The sequence below is a fragment of the Rhinatrema bivittatum genome, chromosome 2, assembly GCF_901001135.1.
Source record: "Rhinatrema bivittatum chromosome 2, aRhiBiv1.1, whole genome shotgun sequence".
In the NCBI taxonomy this organism is placed as follows: domain Eukaryota; kingdom Metazoa; phylum Chordata; class Amphibia; order Gymnophiona; family Rhinatrematidae; genus Rhinatrema; species Rhinatrema bivittatum.
Window position 1 is genome coordinate 222,868,418 of NC_042616.1, and position 19,991 is coordinate 222,888,408.

The 19,991-nt window shown below is 42.3% G+C and overlaps 1 protein-coding gene across 1 annotated transcript; it reads right to left on the reverse strand.

Moving 5' to 3' along the window:
- Positions 1–129: 129 nt before the first annotated feature.
- On the reverse strand, positions 130–19,456 carry LOC115083257 (2-hydroxyacyl-CoA lyase 1-like). The gene is made up of 7 exons (XM_029587067.1): positions 19,415–19,456; positions 16,460–16,561; positions 14,486–14,640; positions 8,527–8,685; positions 4,840–4,947; positions 3,151–3,337; positions 130–227 (listed from the first exon to the last, which is right to left on the reverse strand). The coding sequence occupies exons 1-7, from the start codon at positions 19,454–19,456 to the stop codon at positions 195–197; spliced, it is 786 nt and encodes a 261-aa protein (XP_029442927.1). The 3' UTR covers positions 130–194.
- Between the last annotated feature and the right edge of the window lie 535 nt (positions 19,457–19,991).

Consider the following 19,991-nt stretch of genomic DNA (forward strand, 5'->3'; position numbering starts at 1 on the left):
ACATGAAATGTCTTCTCAACTACATTTCCCATGATTCTCAATAAATTCAAACTGAAGCATATAACAGACCAGCTAACTGCAAAGTGAATACAAGCTTGTGAAGCCTGTCAATGACAATGGTAGAGAAGAGGAAGACTAATGATTTTATTGCTGTGAACCCATACACAAATGAATCTGCAATTGTGGATCTTCTGTTACATGTTAGAACGAGTAAGCCATGGAAAATCCTAAAAAGGAAAAATAATCAAATTAGAATAAAAAAAACATATGAAATAAAAAATTAAAATGCAAAATTAAACACATTTAATCCTGTACATTGGCATTAGGATGTGTATATTTTCTTTTTCCCTGCTCTGGCACAGATAGACGTACATTTTTTTTTCTATTATTGTATTAGTGTCAAGAAATTGTAATGCCTGAAACATGGCAGGAAGAGGGACAGATAAATATTAACATATTCCTACTGTTGTATCTCCGGTTGTTGACTAGGGCTCAAAGCTCCTTTCCAAGGGGAAGAAAACACTTTGGAACCTTGGAATACAAAAAAGGGACATTGGCAATGCCCTGACATTTGGATAAAGGACTTGTGTGGGATCAAAAGCTCAGGCACTGTACCATATTTTTTTTTTGCTGGTCCAATAAAAGATATCACAATCCACGAACATTTCTTGGCATATAAAAATTTCCAGTTCAAACTTTTCTGGAAAACCTCATATCTCTGACCCTCCTATAAATTACTGGGGTGTCATATTTCCAAATATTGTGGTTTAAGAAAATTAAATACCACAAATCTTTCCATGCAGATCTATTTCTAATTTACATAAAATGGACATACAAATTATAAGAAATTTTTCTAAGCAAATTTTCCTGATGTTGTAAATAGATTTATGATCTGATTTGGCATTTTAACTGACCTATATATTTAGTTAAGAAAAAAACAAAAGCAAAAATGAAGGTACTTTCCCATGCTGTATTTCTAAATTTTTCAAGGAGCTGAACTGAAATACTTGATTAGAGGAGCAAAAAAAAATCAATAAAAGCACTTGCAAATAAAGTTTCAAAGGAGTTACACATGTAAATGCAACATACAATCATAGCAATTTTCAAAAGCCATTTACATGTTTTAAGTGCACTTAACGTGGGTAAAACCTATGGACACTTCAATGGCATATATTGTAGCAATTTTCAGAAGCCCACTTATGTGGGTAAAGGACATTTATACATGGAAAACCCAGTTTTAAGCATGTAATGCTTTTGAAAATCAAGTCCCTCTTAGGAGGTAATTTTCAAAAGGATTTATATGTGTACATTTTTTTTTTGAAAACTGCTACTTTATTGTAATCAATTCCTTTGAAAATTCACTACATGGGATGGATTTTCAAAAGGTTCAACACACATAAATGGACTTTTGAAAATTGCTATGATTTGCACTTTTATGTGTGTAACTTTGTAGAAAATTACCCCATAATGTGGTTTAAATGTTAGACAGAAATATGAACTTGCCAAGCTTGCCTAATATTCATTACCACCCATTCATCATTATAAATGAAGTTTAGGAAATAATTTTTGGAACTGAAAAATTTTCTACAGAAAATAAATTTTCCACCCCTATATCACTGAGGAGGTTATTGAAAAGTCGAGAAATATCAGTGGAGATATGCATTTCAGATGGTTGCCTAGAGAGGATGCAGACTTTCCTGAAACACACAAACTTTTTTTTTTTGAAAGGAAGGTCTTTCCAATTTTTTCATTGTGTTCCTTAATAAGGCAATATTCAGTGTTACAGTGAGTGGAAAATTAGCTGGTTAAAGTTAACCAGCTAAATTTGATCGAGATATTCAGAGGGACTTAAGCATCCTGCAGTATGTTCTTGGCTAATGCTACCTGGACAAAGATATCTGGATAATTTTGCTGCTCACTGGGCTTTTGAATATTGGGGGGGGAACCCAACCCACCCTAGCATAAACTTCATTTATAATGATGAATGAGTACTAATGAATATTAGGCAAGCTTGGCAAGTTCAAACTTTGAATATATTTCAGTGTAACATTTAAACCATATTCTCTCACTCTAGCTTGATGAACTCTATAACAGGGTACCATAGAGCTAGGCCAAGATAACACAGCAGAAATCTCATCTTTGTGAGACTTTCCTCACTCCAAATGACATCAAATCTTCACCAAGGTGTACTGTGCTGTTCGTACATCTCACTCTATATGGAAATCTAGCCCCTAAACCACCACCAACACCTCACTTCGAGTTATTAGCTGGCCCTCCTATAGTCATATAAATAGTTAAAAACTGTGAAGGCCTCCTCAGAGGCTCTCTCTTTCTCTCTATTCCACTCCACTCCCCTTCACAAGCCCAGAAATGGCCAAAAGGCAATTTGCAAAATTAACGAGAATTGCATTACTGCCATTTCAGGCATATTGCACAGCTTAACGCCAGGAAAAAAAAAGGTGTAGTTATTTCCGGTGTTAAAACCGTGCAATAGTGTAACACATAATATCGCACAGTGTGATACTGCCCCTCATTTGAATTAATCCTGCCCAAACCCAGCCCCTTCCAAAAATTTGCATTCGCACCGTGCAATAGTGTTATGAATTAACGCCATAACACATTTTGATGAATGACCCTATTCTTTTTTTTTTTTGAAAGATTATGGTGCAGGCACACTGTCCAATAACTCTTGCATAAGCTGAAATTAGTTGATTACTAAAAGCCGAGGCAAGACTTTCCTGCATATATAGTTTCTTTCGTTTTCCCTAGCAGCATCAGGGGAAAATAAGCAGCAGCTTCCTGACGCTGGACACCAGGGCCAGCTACAAAGAGGACCTGACGGCCATCTAAAGCCTCACCATCTTCCAGTTTGTTTTTAAAATTGTCAGGGCCAGCTAATTTAAAAACAAATTATTGCGCCGTGCCCAATGGCGTAATAATAATTTTTTTTTTAAAGAAAGGGCTACACTTTATTTTTTCCTTTTTAAAAGGCCATTTTAACAAGATGTGCTCCTGTAAAACTGCCGGCACCTTTCTGGGGGACTGGAATAGGAGCATTTGGTGGCCAACGAAAGGTGCTCCATAGACTAGATAAAAATAGAAGGCAGGCAGACAGGCAGGCAAGGAAATTGAAGCAGAGTAGGCACTTACTTGTTTCTTCCTCTCTGAGCGTGGGTCGATGATTACATTGATAAGAGAGGGTGTGGCTCTGTCTGCCAGGCTCGCTTTCAGGGCATCTTGCAGCTCCTCTGGTGTTTGAACGAAGTATCCTTTACCCCCAAACGAAGACATAACCTGCTCGTAGCGGGCATTCGGAATCAGAGAGAGCGGAGGTGCTCTGAAAAAGGAGGATGATCCAGGTCCAGATCAGGAAATAGGATTATCACACATGCAGGAGGAGGGGGGTGAGGCTCTCACATGTGACACAGCACTCAGCTTAAATAAATTGCATTGATGTAAATTACCGTAAAATGCCATGACGTGATTAAAAAAAAAAAAAAAGTCACATGGCCTACACCAGAAGCAAATAAGTTATGGTGTCCATTAATAGTTTAAAAAATATCTATACAAATAATGAAATTAAAGAGGTTAGGACTTTTCAGCTTGGAGAAGAGATGGCTGAGGGGGGATATGATAAAGATGTTTAAAATCATGAGAGGTCTAGAACGGGTAGATGTGAATCAGTTATTTACTCTTTCGGGGGGCACTCCATGAAGTTAGCATGGGGAGCACTCCATGAAGTTAGCATGGGGCACATTTAAAACTAATCGGAGAAAGTTCTTTTTTACTCAACGCACAATTAAACTCTGGAATTTGTTGCCAGAGGATGTGGTTAGTGCAGTTAGTATAGCTGTGTTTAAAAAAGGATTGGATAAGTTCTTGGAGGAGAAGTCCATTACCTGCTATTAAGTTCACTTAGAGAATAGCCACTGCCATTAGCAATGGTTACATGGAATAGACTTAGTTTTTGGGTACTTGCCAGGTTCTTATGGCCTGGACTGGCCACTGTTGGAAACAGGATGCTGGGCTTGATGGGCCCTTGGTCTGACCCAATATGGCATTTTCTTATGTAGTATGTCATAATCTGGAAACGGCAAGGCTACACCAAAAAAGGCTGACCCGTATTTAGGCAGGAGTTTATATTGTTTAGTCATGGGATTTACTGGAATATCCTGTGATTAATTTCTTGCACATTAAGGAGATAATTCTGTAACATGGATAAGTCGAAAGTAAATTACCTGTGGAATTTACATACATTTTGGCGGGTAAAGCACTGTGGAAATGGCTTTGAAAATAACCCTCCAATTGGACAATTTTAAAATCAAAGCAGGCACTTGCAAAGCCCCTTTACTCTGGGAAATATTCATTTGCACGGGCAAATGGCTTTCGAAGATTGCCCAGAAGGACAGGAAGCGGATGAGCAATTACTGAATTGGCTTTGCTCTCCCAAAAAAAAAAAAAGCAGGAATCTCTGGGGCCCAGCACAGATACAAACACTTCAGCTCCAAATAATTGAACAAGGTTGGTAACTAGAAGCAGCAGCAGCAGTGACATGAATCAGCGGTAACTGAAAAATATCTTACATTTCTAGCTGAGGTGCAAGGCTTCTCACAAGGCCTCATGCCACCTGTCAGCTAAGATGGAGGACACTATGAGATGCTGCCATCTCTCAGATCTTTGCAAGCAGTCACTGGGCTAAGACCAGGAATTAGATATTACCTCTAGCTTAGCAGGTACTACGCTTTCACAGCTATGACGACAGCAGTGCAGACATCAAGGTCCCTTGATCTGCTCCAACAACAGGGTTTACAGTGCACAGGGATTGCTAATGGTACTCACACTAAGGCAGGATCTCCCCACGTTAACATTTCCTTCCAAGTGTTCTCATCAAAACCGCTGTAAATCCCGTTGTTATTTAGAACGATAATAAGGACTGGTAAATTATACCTGCAACAATTCACATGTATCAGTCAACAATTCATGTTGTATCAGTCATTTTATTTTTTATATTTGAAACTTGAGGACTTTTGCCCTGTCACACAGTGCTGGGACAGTGTTGAGCATATGAGCTCAACACTGTCCCAGCATTAGAAACATCAGACAGAACACCCTGCAAAGTTGGTGCTCAACCAGCCACAGGCAGAAAAGGAGTTACATTTCTTAAGATTTTAAATGCCAGTCCCCCTTCCCTACCCCTCCCTATAACACCTCACAAGAATAAAAATTCATTAAGAAAAGATCATCAATGCTATGGTGGATTTTTCTTCTAAAAACAACTTAGAAACTGGTTAAAAATGTACTAGTCTGCAAACTTTTCTTACAATAAGTACTATTTCCATAGGAAAAAAATATGTAGGGCTGTGCGAGCCATAAGGGCTGGTCTTGTACTCTGGAATACCATGCCACTCAAAATAAGACTACAGACAAATCTGAAATTATTCAAAACTAATATGAAAACCTGGCTTTTTAAACAAGCATTTTATAAAGATAAAGAAAAGGAGAAAAATAGTTGAGCGATAAGGATGCACCAAGCTAGAAGTTTTTAGTAACCTACATAAGCATATTAATGTTAAAATCAAACTGCCTAATTTGTTCCTAACAATCAGGTTTAATTTACACACCTAGTTTATTATTTTACATTGTTACCGTACTATGATGGCACACGAGTAATTTGTAATCTATACCACCTATATTTCTCTTTATCGTGCCCTTCTGTAAACCGTTGTGATGGTATTTAACTTAACGACGGTATAGAAATATTTTTAAGTAAATAAATAAATAAATTATGCCATATCGTTTCCAAGAGCCCTCTCATCCCATGTGATGAGCATGGGGTTATTTATTTAAAGCATACACAAAAGTGCAAGAAACACTTAAATTCCTGGTCAAATGTTGAAACTGTCACATATAATATTATATTACGGCAACTCCTTAGTTTGAATACAATCTCTTATTGAAAGATTTAATCTCTTATTGCTGATTAATTTTGAGTGCAAGTGGAGCTCCGGTGTGTTGTTGGAGTTATTTATTTAAAATAATTTATCTTTCTGCAGCATGCAAGGGGCATGGAGAATCTTCTTTCACAAACATCGATTTAGAAAAAAATAAAATTTCAGTTTCGAAGTACACATTCAGCAAATGAGATAAAGGACCATATTCAACAGGAAGCAGTCAACACCTTTTGCCACTTTAGAAATTTGAGAATCCAAGTATAGTGCCTTACAAGACTCTCAAACTTTGTACATGACCTTTAACAGGAAGTGTGAGCGAGTCCAGGCACAATTTCAGATCAAGGTCCGCCACAGATAGGGGTAGATTTTAAAAGAAGCGCGATCAGCCTACTTTTGCTTGCGCATCAGACTCAAGCAAAAGTACGCTGGATTTTAGTAGATACGCGCGGAGCCGCGCGTATCCACTAAAATCCTGGATCGGCGCGCGCAAGGCTGTCGATTTTGTATAGCCTGCGCGCGCCGAGCCGCGCTGCCTCCCCCCGTTCCCTCCAAGGCCGCTCCGAAATCGGAGCGGCCTCGGAGGGAACTTTCCTTTGCCCTCCCCTCACCTTACCCTCCCTTCCCCTACCTAACCCACCCACCCGGCCCTGTCTACACCCCCCCCTTACCTTTGTCGGGGGATTTACGCCTCCCGGAGGGAGACGTAAATCCCCGCGCGCCAGCGGGCCTGCTGCGCGCCGGGCCGCAACCTGGGGGCGGGTACGGAGGGCGCGGCCACGCCCCCGGGCCGTAGCCACGCCCCCGTACCCGCCCCCAAAACGCTGCCGACACGCCCCCGGAACGCCGCGACGACCGGGCCCGCCCCCCGACACGCCCCCCTCCGAGAACCCCGGGACTTACGCGAGTCCCGGGGCTCTGCGCGCGCCGGGAGGCCTATGTAAAATAGGCTTCCCGGCGCGCAGGGCCCTGCTCGCGTAAATCCGCCCGGTTTTGGGCGGATTTACGCGAGCAGGGCTCTGAAAATCCGCCCCATAGTTTCCCCATGTTGAGAACTTTGGTCTTAAAGGGTTTGAGCTTGAGAATTAAGCATCCATCTCCTAATCACTTCCAGTCCTTTATCAATGTTACTGCAGTTTCTTTATTAGAACCTAAGGGCAGATAGGGGGCAAATTTCTAAGCTATTTATGTGCATAAAACCCAATTTTAGCCATACAAATGGGTTGTATATATAAAAGTGATTTTGTATTTAATGCACACATCAAAGAGGCATTCCAGGGGATGGAGAAACCTTTTACACACACGTTTGATGTTCAAAAGTAAGCAGGTAAATCTATACGCACATATTTGCACTTGTTCTCAAGAAGGCATACAATACGCGTGTTTATGTTGACTGTTTTTCGCACACACCCAGGATTTTTCAAAGTTGCATTAGGTCCATTTTTTAAAATCTGGGCTGCTCAAAATTATTACCCTCACAAAGTTGGATGTCATCATCGTAGATAAAGAACTGAAGACAGAGATTCCTGATTTCCTCCACCAAAGGTCTCAACTATATACTGCATAAGTGTGTGAGATCACTGGATCTTGGGGATTCCAGAGTTCACAGATCAAAGGGAAGAACAAAGTTCATCAGTAATTACATCATCAGAGTGACCAGACGGAAAGGATTCACACCATGCCATAGCAACACCATCAAGACACAAAACTCAATCATCTCAATAGGATTCAGTGATCAATAGTGTCATGTCTCTAAGAATCTAATCAGGTCATCTGCCACAGATACAAGGACAGTCTCTATATTATGCCCCATTTTAAAATCAGATTGCCTCTGGTCAAGATAGTTGAGCATACGGATTTAATAAGTTAACATGGGAGCAACAACATATTCTGCAAGTTTTCCAAGAAAATGAAGACTGTACACCAACATCAAATTATCTGTCTTAGAAGAGTCATCTGCAGTGCTCACTGCCTAGCCCAACCACAACAATGATCAGCAATGGTCCTGACAATCATGCCAGTAGATTGAGGCCTGTTTATAAACCTGAATGAAACCTCAGTATCATGTACATTATGAAGAGTGGATTGATGCTTGAAGAGCCTCTGTGATTTATCACTGTTTTAAGAAGACTTATTTGTGGTTCAAATATATGCATATGTTTGTAAGAATTCCATTAAAAAGTGTGTGTTGGTTATGTTTTGGTAAAGAGAAGAGTGATCAAATGGATTTATCCCTAAAAGATCTACTGTTTGGGACCGGCTGAGAACGTCCTAATGATGTGGACTGGCCACTGTCAAGAGACAGGATGCTGGGCTGAATGGAACTTCGGTCTGACCCAGTATGGCACATTTTATGCATATAGCTTTGCACAAAGGACATCTACCATAGTAGAATTAATTCTTTCCTTTCTCCTCCTCACATATACAATGCATAAAATACTTACTTGAGATAGTAGCAATGGTACGCGCTTCTCTTCCTTGGCATGCAACACAAACACCTACAACAGGCACACTCTTTACCACATCAGACTTTAGGTTTGTGAAAAATGATTCCATTCAAGGGTCCAAAACATTTTACCTGCAAATGGTTTCCACTTCCATGCCAGAAAACCCAAACGCGCTATCTCCTTCTACACAGACCACTCTCTGCTCTGGATTCTGATCCCTAGCCACCATAGCAGCTGCTATGGCAAATCCCAGTCCAACTCCCATTGTCCCGAACGTACCAGCATCGAGCCTGCAGGTAAAAGGAAGAGAGAAAAGAGGTTCTTACCTGTTAATTTTCGTTCCTGTAGTACCACGGATCAGTCCAGACAGTGGGTTGAGCCTCCTGTCCAGCAGATGGAGACAGAGAAAAACTGAAAGGATATCCTACATCAGGACAGAGCCTACCCTGCATCCCTTCAATATAAACATTATCAAAGCAGATAAATAGAAAGTTAACCAGTATAAGATCAAGCAAGCAACAAATAACTGTTAAATTGAACAATTCAAAACTCTGTAAACAACTGCTCTTACATATATATTCAAATTCATCTAGTAGATGCTTCCGGTGCCTTAAAGTTCTGATAGGAAGCAGAGAGCTCCTCCAAATTGCTGTGAAGAAACAAGAGGAAGAACTTCGAGCGGACGTAGCAACAGTACCTGGGCAGGAGTCTGGACTGACACGTGGTACTACAGGAACGAAAATTAGCAAAGAACCAATTTTCCTTTCACTATATGTACCCTGATCAGTCCAGACAGTGGATGTACCAAAGCTTCCCTATACAGGGTGGGAGCGAGACAGTCCCGTTCAAAGCACCTGCTGTCCGAAGGAGCCAAAAACTGGCACCTGCATGTTGAGGCGATAATGATGAGCAAAGGTATGCAGAGTCTTCCAAGTAGCTGCTCTGCAAATTTCCTGCGGAGAGACAGACTACTCTCCGCCCAAGAAGTAGCTTGTGAATGCAAAGAGTGGGCATTTAAACCCTCTGGAACCATCCGGCCCTAACAGATATATGCCGACGCAATCGCCTCCTTTAGCCAGCAAGCAATCGTAGCCTTAGAAGCCTTGTTCCCTCTATTTGGGCCGCTCCATAAGACAAAGAGATGATCAGAGACCTGAAACTCATTTGTAACCTGCAAGTAGCGCAGCAGCACTCATTTTCCATCAAGGCGCCACAGGTCACCACCAGGTGTGTTGCAATGACCTCAGGAGAAAAAGCAGGAAGTTTCACCGACTGATTGACATGAAAGGAAGACACAACCTTCGGCAAGAACGATGGTACCGTCTTAAGGGAGACCCCTGAATCAGAAAAACGGAGAAAAGGCTCCCTATAAGACAACGCTTGGAGCTCCGACACCCTCCTGGCGGAACAAATAGAGACAAGGAAAACGGTCTTAAGAGTCAGATCCTTAAGCGTAGCCCGCCAGAAGAGTTTGAAGGGCGCCTCGCAGAGAACCCGAAGCACCAAGTTAAGGCTCCACAAGGGACAAGTAGCTCAGACAGGCGGATTCAAATGCTTGGTCCCCTTGAGGAATCGAACGAGATCTGGAGAGCCGCCACCACGTAACCATTGATACTACCTAAGAGGGACCCGAGAGCGGAAACCTGTACCCGTAAAGAGTTGAAAGATAAACCCTTAGAAAGGCCATTCTGGAGAAATGAGAGGACCTGGGATACCGGAGCCTTGTGTGCCGGCACTCCAGACTCAGCACAGACATTCTCAAAAACTCTCCAAACCTGGACGTAAGCAGAGAGGTAGAATGCTTAGGGCCCGCAATAGAGTGGATACAACTTCTTTATATCTGTTCTGGAGCAGGTGTGGAAAATGGCCGAGGCAAAGAGGACCATCTGTCGCGAGGTTCACTAGATCCGCGTACCACGGTCTGCGGGGCCACACGGGTGCCACGAGAATGACAGGTCCCCGATGGAAGTTCTATTCTTCTGAGTACTTTCCCAAGGGGGAAACACGTATAGGAGGCCAGGGAAGAACCAGGGCATCCACTCCTTCCAAGCAGTGCTCCCTTCTGCGGCTGAAGAACCTGGGAGCTTTTGCGTTGTTCAGAGTGGCCATCAAGTCTAAGTGGGGGGGACCCCACCTGCGGACGATCAGAACCATCGCTCCGGACAGCTCCCACTCTCTGGGGTCTAGATGCTAACGACTGAGTGAGTCGGCTTGAACACTCTCCTTCCCCACAATGCGGGAAGCTGACAAACTATCCAGGTGACGTTCCGCCCAGGCAAACAGCTTGCTGGCCTCCAGAGTCACCAGGCGACTTCTGGTGCCTCCCTGTCGGTTGATGTAGGCCACCGTGGTGGCATTGTCCGAGAGAACCCCACTGCCTTGCAACGGATCAGAGGAAGAAAGACCTTGCGGGTTAGGCTTCCTGGGTAAGGGGGAGGAGGTAGGGTCAGAAATCCCCTCCGAAGAGTGAATGGGGCTTAAAGCCGGTGGGAAAACAGTTAAATCAGGCTCTCCTTCTTCCCGCCCTAATTCTGAAGAAAAAACCTCCCCCAAAATGTATGCCATTCCCGCGGTTTTTTCGGGCAGGGAACGGCCTAGCCACACGCTGGGAAGGTCGACCCCGGGCCTTCAGTCTCAGTGCTGCCGCAGAGGGACCCTCCCCACCTGGCAGGCACCCGGACCAGAGCCCGTCACGGGAGAGCCGCAAAGCAGGCTCCCCGCAGGCTAGGCAGGCAGAAGGACGCGGCATGATCAAAGGGAGACGCCGCAGAGACGATTAGCTGAGCCGGGTTGCAAGGGTAAGCGTGTGCAGGCGAATGAACCCTGCACGCAACTTCTACTTAATCAGAGCAGGGAGAAATTAAACCTGCTTTGTCTGCCAAGGTAATTGCTGTTATTTTTTGAGCAATTGCAGGGGAATTAATCTTCCCTGCTGGGAGAACCGAGGTATTAGCTTCTCAGGGTCAGTGCAGCCAGAAAGGGGGAGTGACTGGACCACCAGTATCGCCCCAAACAGCAAACAGGTTCCTGGGAAAGGGAGCCCAGGCTGAATAATCAAGGGGAAAGCCCCCCTAGGCTTCCAGCAGGGCGAGGAGACAGAGCTGTCTCCGTCAGAGCAGAAGTTTTGAATGCAATCAGAGAAACTGTGCATAAAAAATTTCGATCCTTAAATTATAAAAGGATAGTGAATACTTGCTTGATCTTGCAAAATCTGAGAAGAAAACCCCAAAGTGAGGAAAAGAAGGGAACCGCAGGTTCAGTTGCCTGCATCTGCTGGAGACAGAGAAATACTGAAGGGATGCAGGGTAGGCTCTGTTCTGATATAGGATACCTTTTCAGTTTTTCTCTGTCTCCATCTGCTGGACAGGAGGCTCAACCCACTGTCTGGACTGATCCGGGTACGTACAGGGAAAACATATTTATCCTCTAACACACAGTGCTTGATTTGCTGATCTGAAAGCTACTGAGAGACAATTATGGAGGTATTCTGGATAGCTGTATCAACTAGTTATTTAAAATAGATATATAGCAGAACACTGAATTAAGTCAGCTAGACCACACCACTGGAAGCCACATATTTTGTTGGTTTTGAAAAATTGAGGTCCATATTTAGAGACATTTAACCAGATAATTCAGAAATTATCCAGGTAAATTAATATTTGGGAATTTATTCAGCTTTTTAAGTTTTCAAAAGGTTTTACACATGGAAATTGGTTTTGAAAATTGCAACTTTCACACAATTGAAAATTCACTCCATAGATTTTTCATTAAATTTCAAAGGAAAAATCAGGCATACCCTCCCCTTTGAAAACTGCTGTTGGCACAGTGTCTGCAGACTTTTGCACTTGACTTTTGTGCAGATAGAATTTTTATGGGGGAATCGCACCCCCCTCCCCCCCCAAAAAAAAGAAGCCACATGCAAAACTGAAAATATATTCTCTGCAGGCTATTTTACTGATCCTGTCCAAAGCCTGCCCCTCTTAGAATGCCTTTCCCAAATATGGCTAAAATCCCATGCGTTTTGGAAGCCCGTTCATCCTTTTGGCTGGATTGAGGGAGGTTAATTGTCAGACGGTGATTTATCCAGGTAAGTTACTATTTACTGTGTAAATGGCTTTGAAAATTGCCTTCATAATGGCATTTTGGAAAGAAGTTCAAATGTATGAGAGGAAGCAACCTGGGGTGACCTGGAATCTAGATGGTTTGTACTGTTTAGGCTTTCACGCAAGAAGATTCGTACATATTTGCTCTGTAATGGTTAGGAAATGTATTTGATAACAACGGACAAATAAATTATCCTTCCCCATCCCCACCCCCGAATTTCCTCTTGCAGGAATTGAAGACAATGGAAATTGAGGATTTGGACAAGCTCATGACTCATACAGGAGCAGAAGACAGCACAATTTCATGAATACAGGACACTTCTTTTTATGACGTTCCACCCAAGGCCAAGGCTTTGATTCATAAATCCTATGGGTATTCTGCTTAGGTCTTCTTCATTCAGGCTTGGCAGTCATTGGAAAATCATATGAGAATTCATAGGCTGCAAGCAGACAATGGGGCACGCCCAGTATTCCTTTCTGGAATATTAATTGCTTTGTGTTTGGGATTCTAAACAGAGCTCTGGGTCACCGTCAGGATTGCAAGGTCTGCAGGTTATGGCTTCCACTGAGTAAGCTAAAAGAAAAAAATTGCTTATTGATGGTTGATGTATGCTGATATATCTTTGTGTATAGTTGTGCTTGGTGGTTCTTCTGTAAGGACGAGTTAAAATTATTTTTGCAGATATTCCAACAACAAAAAGAACTTATTCAGTATTTATATAAGCACTCCTCACCAGGGTGAGGTAATCTTAACAAAATACATCAATCAAAGATCATGTGCTTATGGTGGTACAGGAATTAAAATAAGTAAAAAATAAACAAACAAAAACCACTCATATACATCATGCTTCTTCAAGATTCTCACTTCTCACTGGTGGAATCAATTCTTTTAATTATCCCTTCCTTTCTAACATTCTGGTGGCAGACCTAAAAGTCACTTTGTTCATTGCCTTCCCATCTGCTTAGCCTCTTCCTGTTACTATACAGATCCTCTTACTTATGTAAGAGGATCTTACATAAGTAAGATCCCTGATTCTACAATTGTTTACACTCCTGGTTTACTGAGTTCTTAAGCCTTTTCTTTCCAGCTATCTATGCCTCCAAGTTTACCAACCTTGTTAAATGTAACTTTGCTTTTCCTGTTCAATTTACTATTACTGTTTTTGTTACAATTCTCCTGTTCGATGTAAACCGATCTGATATGGTCCCCTAACCATGAAGGTCGGTATAGTAAAGTGCTTGCTAGCTAGCTAGCTAGCTAGCTAAATAAATAGCAAGCTAAATAAATAGCAAGCTAGCTAAATAAATAAATAAATAAATGTCCAATTCTGGCCTTTTCCCTGGTTCTCTCACCCTCTTACCCGTTCACTTTCACCTAGATTGCACTGCTGAATCTGGACTATTGCCTGTGAAATATAAGGTGCTGGAAATAAACACAATAGTTAAAACAACCTACATAAGAAAAAGATGTTAATTTATGCTCATGGCTCATCTCTCTTCTTAGAAATTATGCCAATAAGGTGCATACCTCATAGGTGGGGACTCTCCAAACAAAACTTGTAAGATCAAAAAAAGAACATATAGAACACATTCAACGAATTCAGAAAAGCACTGATAGGCACAGTGAACTATACACCTTGCCAGGTTTCATTGTTTCCTAGTTATCTGGAAGTGCCCAATATATTCTTTTTTTGTTCTTCTGTCTTACCAATTCAGTACTTCATCATGCAGCAGGGGCATAGGTGATTGGCACTAAATATGGCAAATCAGCTCATAGCTGCAAATAGCACGCTCAAGGTGAAACAGCTTGCGATAGAATGGACATGGAATCAAAGCATATCAGCAAATATCTTGCATCGCATCCCTTGCATAGTCAGCACTAGGACCTAAGCAGCTCATCTCTCCGCATCGACAGACTGATAGGTACTGTGTACAGTGTTGTGTATACTATCAAGGCTATGCCAAAAATTTGCTACAAATACCTGACCTGTGACGGGGCTGATAGTTCTGAATTATGGTACGACCAATGTCCATGGTGTTGGCTCCTTCACTAACAAGGATACAATCCTGGGGTAGCAGTGCCTTGATATGATGGAACGCCACATAATAATTCATAGGCAGAGAATTCTGCATTGCCAGTGCCTTAAATAGAAAATGCATTAAAACAATCTTCATGTGTGTAATGTGTTAAAATGCAAAACAATTTTTATTTTTATTTTTTTTAAAGTGCAGTCACTTTTGCATGCTTATTTTGAGATGTTTCATGAAGTAAACTGCCTTGGGTATCCAACGGGCACTGCAAATTTCCCTGGGAAACAGTCTCCTATCTACATCGAGAGCCCAATTTTATAACGCAGCACTTCAGGCTGAAGTCTTGTACTTTGTGCATGTGGCCTTCAGCCACAATGTTCAAGCTGGATTTACGCGCGTAAGCCAGCTCAGAAAATTTGCAGGAATGCCCTCGAGTGCCATTTATGCTTGCAGGGATTTACACTAATGCTTTGGATTTTAGAAAGGTTGCATGCAAATAGTTTCCCCACTCTAATTCCATCCCTGGCAATGCATCTTTCAAGTAAGTGCAAGTTTGCATGAAATTGCTTCCTTGCACACTTTTACACCCACAATCCCCAGGGTAATTTTCAAAAAGCCTATGAACATGCACAATGGCATTTTACATGTCTATATGCTTTAAAAAATTCAGTGCAATTTGTTTAGCATGCTCTATTAATGCTGAAATAAAAACAACAATATAATCAAATTTCAAACGGAGGTGAACTGAATTACAACGGAGGTGAACTGAATTACTATTAACGCTAGCCGTTCTATTTGACTGCACTTTTTTTTTTTTTTTTTCTCTTTATTGAATTTTCAAAATAATTACAAAGCTTTTAATATCTTTGCACAGAAATATACAAAAAAAAGATAAAGAATCAAAAGAAAAACCATTTTTCCAGTCCACTAGTATATATTGAGAAGGGGGCGGACATTAGAGATACAAGGAAGCCAATTTTTAACACACAGAAAATTAAAAGGAAAATGCCATTAGCTTGCTTTACTCAATCCTTTTATAACTTTATTGAGATATTGGACTAACTATAGGTGATTATGCCCTCATCAACCTATTTTGGGAGTTAAGACACGCTTTGAGATGTTCTGGGGTTAGAAAAATATGTGTTGTTGTTATATTTTACAATGCACCTGCATGGGTGCCTCAGTTGGAAATTGGCACCCAACGCCCTAGCCTCCTGCTTTAGGGCCAAGAACCCCCTCCTCCTTCCCTCCTGCGTGGCTTTCGCCAGGTCCGGAAAGATCTGCAGAAACTGGCCCATAAACTGGGTTCCCATGTTCTGGAAATAGTTTCTCATTACAAGTCCCATATCATTTTCATAATTAAAGGAAATTAAGAAGGTGGCCCTTTCCAATATTTCTGTTGTCGATGATTCTAAAAATTCTGTTAAATTTCCCATTTCCAGCTGGTTATAGTTTTCATTTCCCCTCGATCGGGTATATGGCAGAAAACACACCTTATTAAAGGCTGGAATTTCATCTGAAGCAATATGCAGAACCTCGATCAGGGATTTACGTAGAGTCACTCTAGGTAGCTCTCCCATAACTTTTGGGAAATTCAACAGTCTTAGATTTAATCTTCTGAGGCGGTTTTCCAGAAGCTCTGTTTTTCTATTTAATGCAGTACAATCTTGTACCGTGTTCTGTGCAGTTTTAACACAGCTTTCATGTAAAAGAATCAAGCGTGCATCCCAAGTCAGAGGTGAATATCACTGCCTTAAATTCTTTCCCTGTCAACCTTTACAGGTTTCTACATAATCCCTGAAGCACTTCTGGACTGTCCTGTTTCACCTTTCCCTCCCATTCCACTCCTCGTCCTGCTCTAGACTTCTGCAATGTTGGCCGCATCACCCAGTCAGTTATTTGCGGGTGCAACTAAGGGCCCCACTCTTACCTTAGAGTTTTCCTCATTCAATTTCATTTTTTTCTTCAGATCATCCCACCATACAGAACTGGAAGGATATCTCCAGGACTGTTTGCCCAACTGTTCTAAAAGCTTTAAAAAAAGAAAAAAAAAAAAAGAAAAAAAGAATTAGATATTATGGATCATCCTAACTGCAATTATTTCTAAGTAGTAATGCTGTCATAGAATATGGCAGCGGATAAAGACCATAAGGTCCATCCAGCCTGCAACATTTTGCTTCCTTTTACGATGCCATAAACTGCAGCAGACTGCTGCCTTTTCCTTCTCCTCTCTGTGGCTATGGGAGCCTCTGTGCTCACACCTCATGCATCTTGAATTCTGTTACTGCTTTTGCCTCCACTACGAGACTGTTCCTTATCTGCAACTCGCTTCTTTTGTGAAGAAATACTTCCTCAGGTGGCTTCTGAGTTTACCCCCCTTGCATCCTTATACTCTAACCCAGGGGTCGGGAACCCATGGCTCGCGAGCCAGATATGGCTCTTTTGAGGGCTGCATCTGGCTCGCAGACAAGTGTCGCCATACTTCGCGGTTCCCCGCTGACCCAGCTGCTCCCCGGTCCTCCGCCGCCCGGGCTTAAAATGCTGTCAGCCCGGGCGGAACGCGGCAGGACAGCTGGAGTCAGCGGCACCGGCGTGCTCTCTTCTCCCCCCAGAGCACGCCGACTGGAGTCATCCGGGTGCCTGCGCGGGAGTCATCGGGTGTCAGCCGGGTGCCAGCGCTGGAGTCATCGGGTGCCTGCGCGGGTCTTCCCGCGCAGGCACCCGATGCTCTCCACTTCCTCTTCCGGGCCGCGGGAAGAAGAGAGCACGCCGGTGCTCTCTTCTTCCCGCGGCCCGGAAGAGGAAGTGGAGAGCATCGGGTGCCTGCGCGGGAAGACCCGCGCAGGCACGCTAGTGTCCGACGGGAAGAAGACTGCAGCGCGGCTCGGAGGAAAATGAAAATCTTCAACCGCGGCCGATGGGACTCCGCCTTCGCCTCCGCGAGGGCTGAAAATGAAGGAGGTTAGCGTTGGGAGGTGGCTGCTGCTGCCGCGAGTTCCCGGGGGGGGGGGGGGGGGAAGGGGGAGAGAGAGAGTGAATGAGCGAGCAAACATGTGTGTTTGAGATCCTGTGTGTGTGAGTGAGAGATTGCATGTATGTGAATGATTGAGAGCCTGTATATGTGAAAGAGAGTATGTCTGTGATTGAGATCCTGCCTGTGAGAGAGAGAGCATGAATGTAAGTTTACCATTGGGAACCTGTATGTGTAAGTTTGTAATTGAAAACCTGTTTGTTTGAAAGAGTATGTGTGTATGATTGAGATCCTTTGTGTGTGAGAGAGATCATGTGTATGTATGATTAAGAGCCTGTGTGTATAAGTAAGAGAGAGATCATGTGTGTCTGTGTCTGATTGACAGCTGGTTTAGGTGATGGAGCATGTGAGTATGTGATTGAGAGCCTGTGTTTAAATGAGAGAGAGAGACCATGTGTGTCTGTGTGTGATTGAGAGCTGATTTAGGTGAGGGAGCATGTGAGTATGTGATTGAGAGCCTGTGTTTAAATGAGAGAGAGAGACCATGTGTGTCTGTGTGTGATTGAGAGCTGATTTAGGTGAGGGAGCATGTGAGTATGTGATTGAGAGCCTGTGTGTAAATGAGAGAAAGAGAGGACATGTTTGTAAGCATGTGAATGAGAGTCTGTGTGTGAGAGAAAAAGACAGCATGTATTTATGTGATTGAAAGCCTGTGTGTGTGTAAGCGTGAAAAGATAGACAGCATGTGTGTAAATGTGTAATTAAGAGCCTATATAAGTGAGAGAGAAAAAACATTTGTATATGTGAGTGACTGAGAGCATGTGTGTATAGGTGTGTCATTGAGAGCCAGTGTGAGAGAGAGCGCTGGTATGTGACTGAGAGAGGAGAAAGTTCCAAGCAAACCACCCCACCTCCTGCTAATTCAGAACAATCTCAGGACACCTGGATATCAAACGTTCCCAGGTATGCAGAGCAAAAAAATTTTTGTATCCTTATTATTTTTCATTACTGGATCTTTGTGTCTGCTATTTTGAAATATTTTGTTGGTATCTGGAAATGTTTTATATGAGTTTTTAATTATTGGATATTCCACTCATCAGCTGTTTCGAAATCTGTTCTTTTTGTTAGTACAGTTTTACTGCTGATGATTTTATATTTCTTGATTTGTTTTATAAGGATGGGTGATGTTTCTTTTTTCCTTTGTTACACTGCATACAGAGACTCTGGCTTGTTGCAGTTTCCAATTCAGTTTTTGTCTGCATGCTTCTTGTTATGCGTTTTGGTCTCTTTATTCTATGTTAGGTGAGGGACAGCACGTGATTCAGGTGAGGTTTTCTGCTGGCGTGTAGTTTCTGTGTAGGACTCTATAGCAGCCTGACTTGGTCCGTTTTCCTAATAGGAGATGTATTGGTGTCTTAAGGCCTGGTGTAATATTTTCAGAGACTTATTGTACTTTAAAAGTGTGATCTTACATAAAATGCACACATTTACTTGTATTTAGTTTTAAACATATTGTATGGCTCTCATGGAATTACATTTTAAAATATGTGGCGTTTATGGCTCTCTCAGCCAAAAAGGTTCCTGACCCCTGCTCTAACCTCTTGTTTTAGAGCTGAGAAAAACCTTTGCCTCCTGTGCATTATTTACATCTTGGAGGTATTTGGAAGTCCCTATCACAGCATCTCTTCACTCGCTCCTCATGTACACACTGAGGAGCCAAGTTTCATCCTGCAAAGTCCAAGGGCACTTTTTACCCCTCCAGTCCCCATTTTTACACTGATTCTCAAAATAAATGAAAACCACCCCCAGGTGACCTGAGGGTATCTGCAGAGAGTTACACTTCCTTTTCCTGTGGATGTTTTTACCAACCAGAACTATGGACAAAGTGTTGAAGATCCAAAACTATGTACCCACCTCGGGAAAGCCTCTGCTAGAGTGCAGTTGTGTGACAGTCATCGACCTTTTACCTACATACAAGGAGGGCGATCTTCAGACCAGCCCATTTAAAACACACTTTTTACCCTGTGAATGAACGTATTATTTGGAAGTCAGTAGTGGATTTATGAGAAAATTATTTTTTTGACGCAGAATGTTCAACCCTTGAGAAAGGACTGAGTAATTTTGGCAGCAGTCCGAAACACGGTCCAGTGTTGGGTCATCGGTTTCTTGCCTATTGCAGCAAGATATCAAAGGATGTGGATCGAGTGATACAAATAAGATAAGTGCTGATTTTTGCACAAGAAAATTTTATGGAGTCTATTTTAAATGCATAAGAAAATGTCTTGAAAAATATGTTTAAAAAATTTCTCAAAACGAACTGAATTGACCATATGATTAAATATAAGGCAGAGTTGAAATACGCGAAAGCATTAACGATGATGCCTATTATGAAGGTCAAAATTCCAATGAGTCGAATGTAAAGTACAAGCTGAAGCGTCTACAATAGCGTGTATGTCTAACTAGTATTGGCTATTTCAGTTAAGTCTCAATT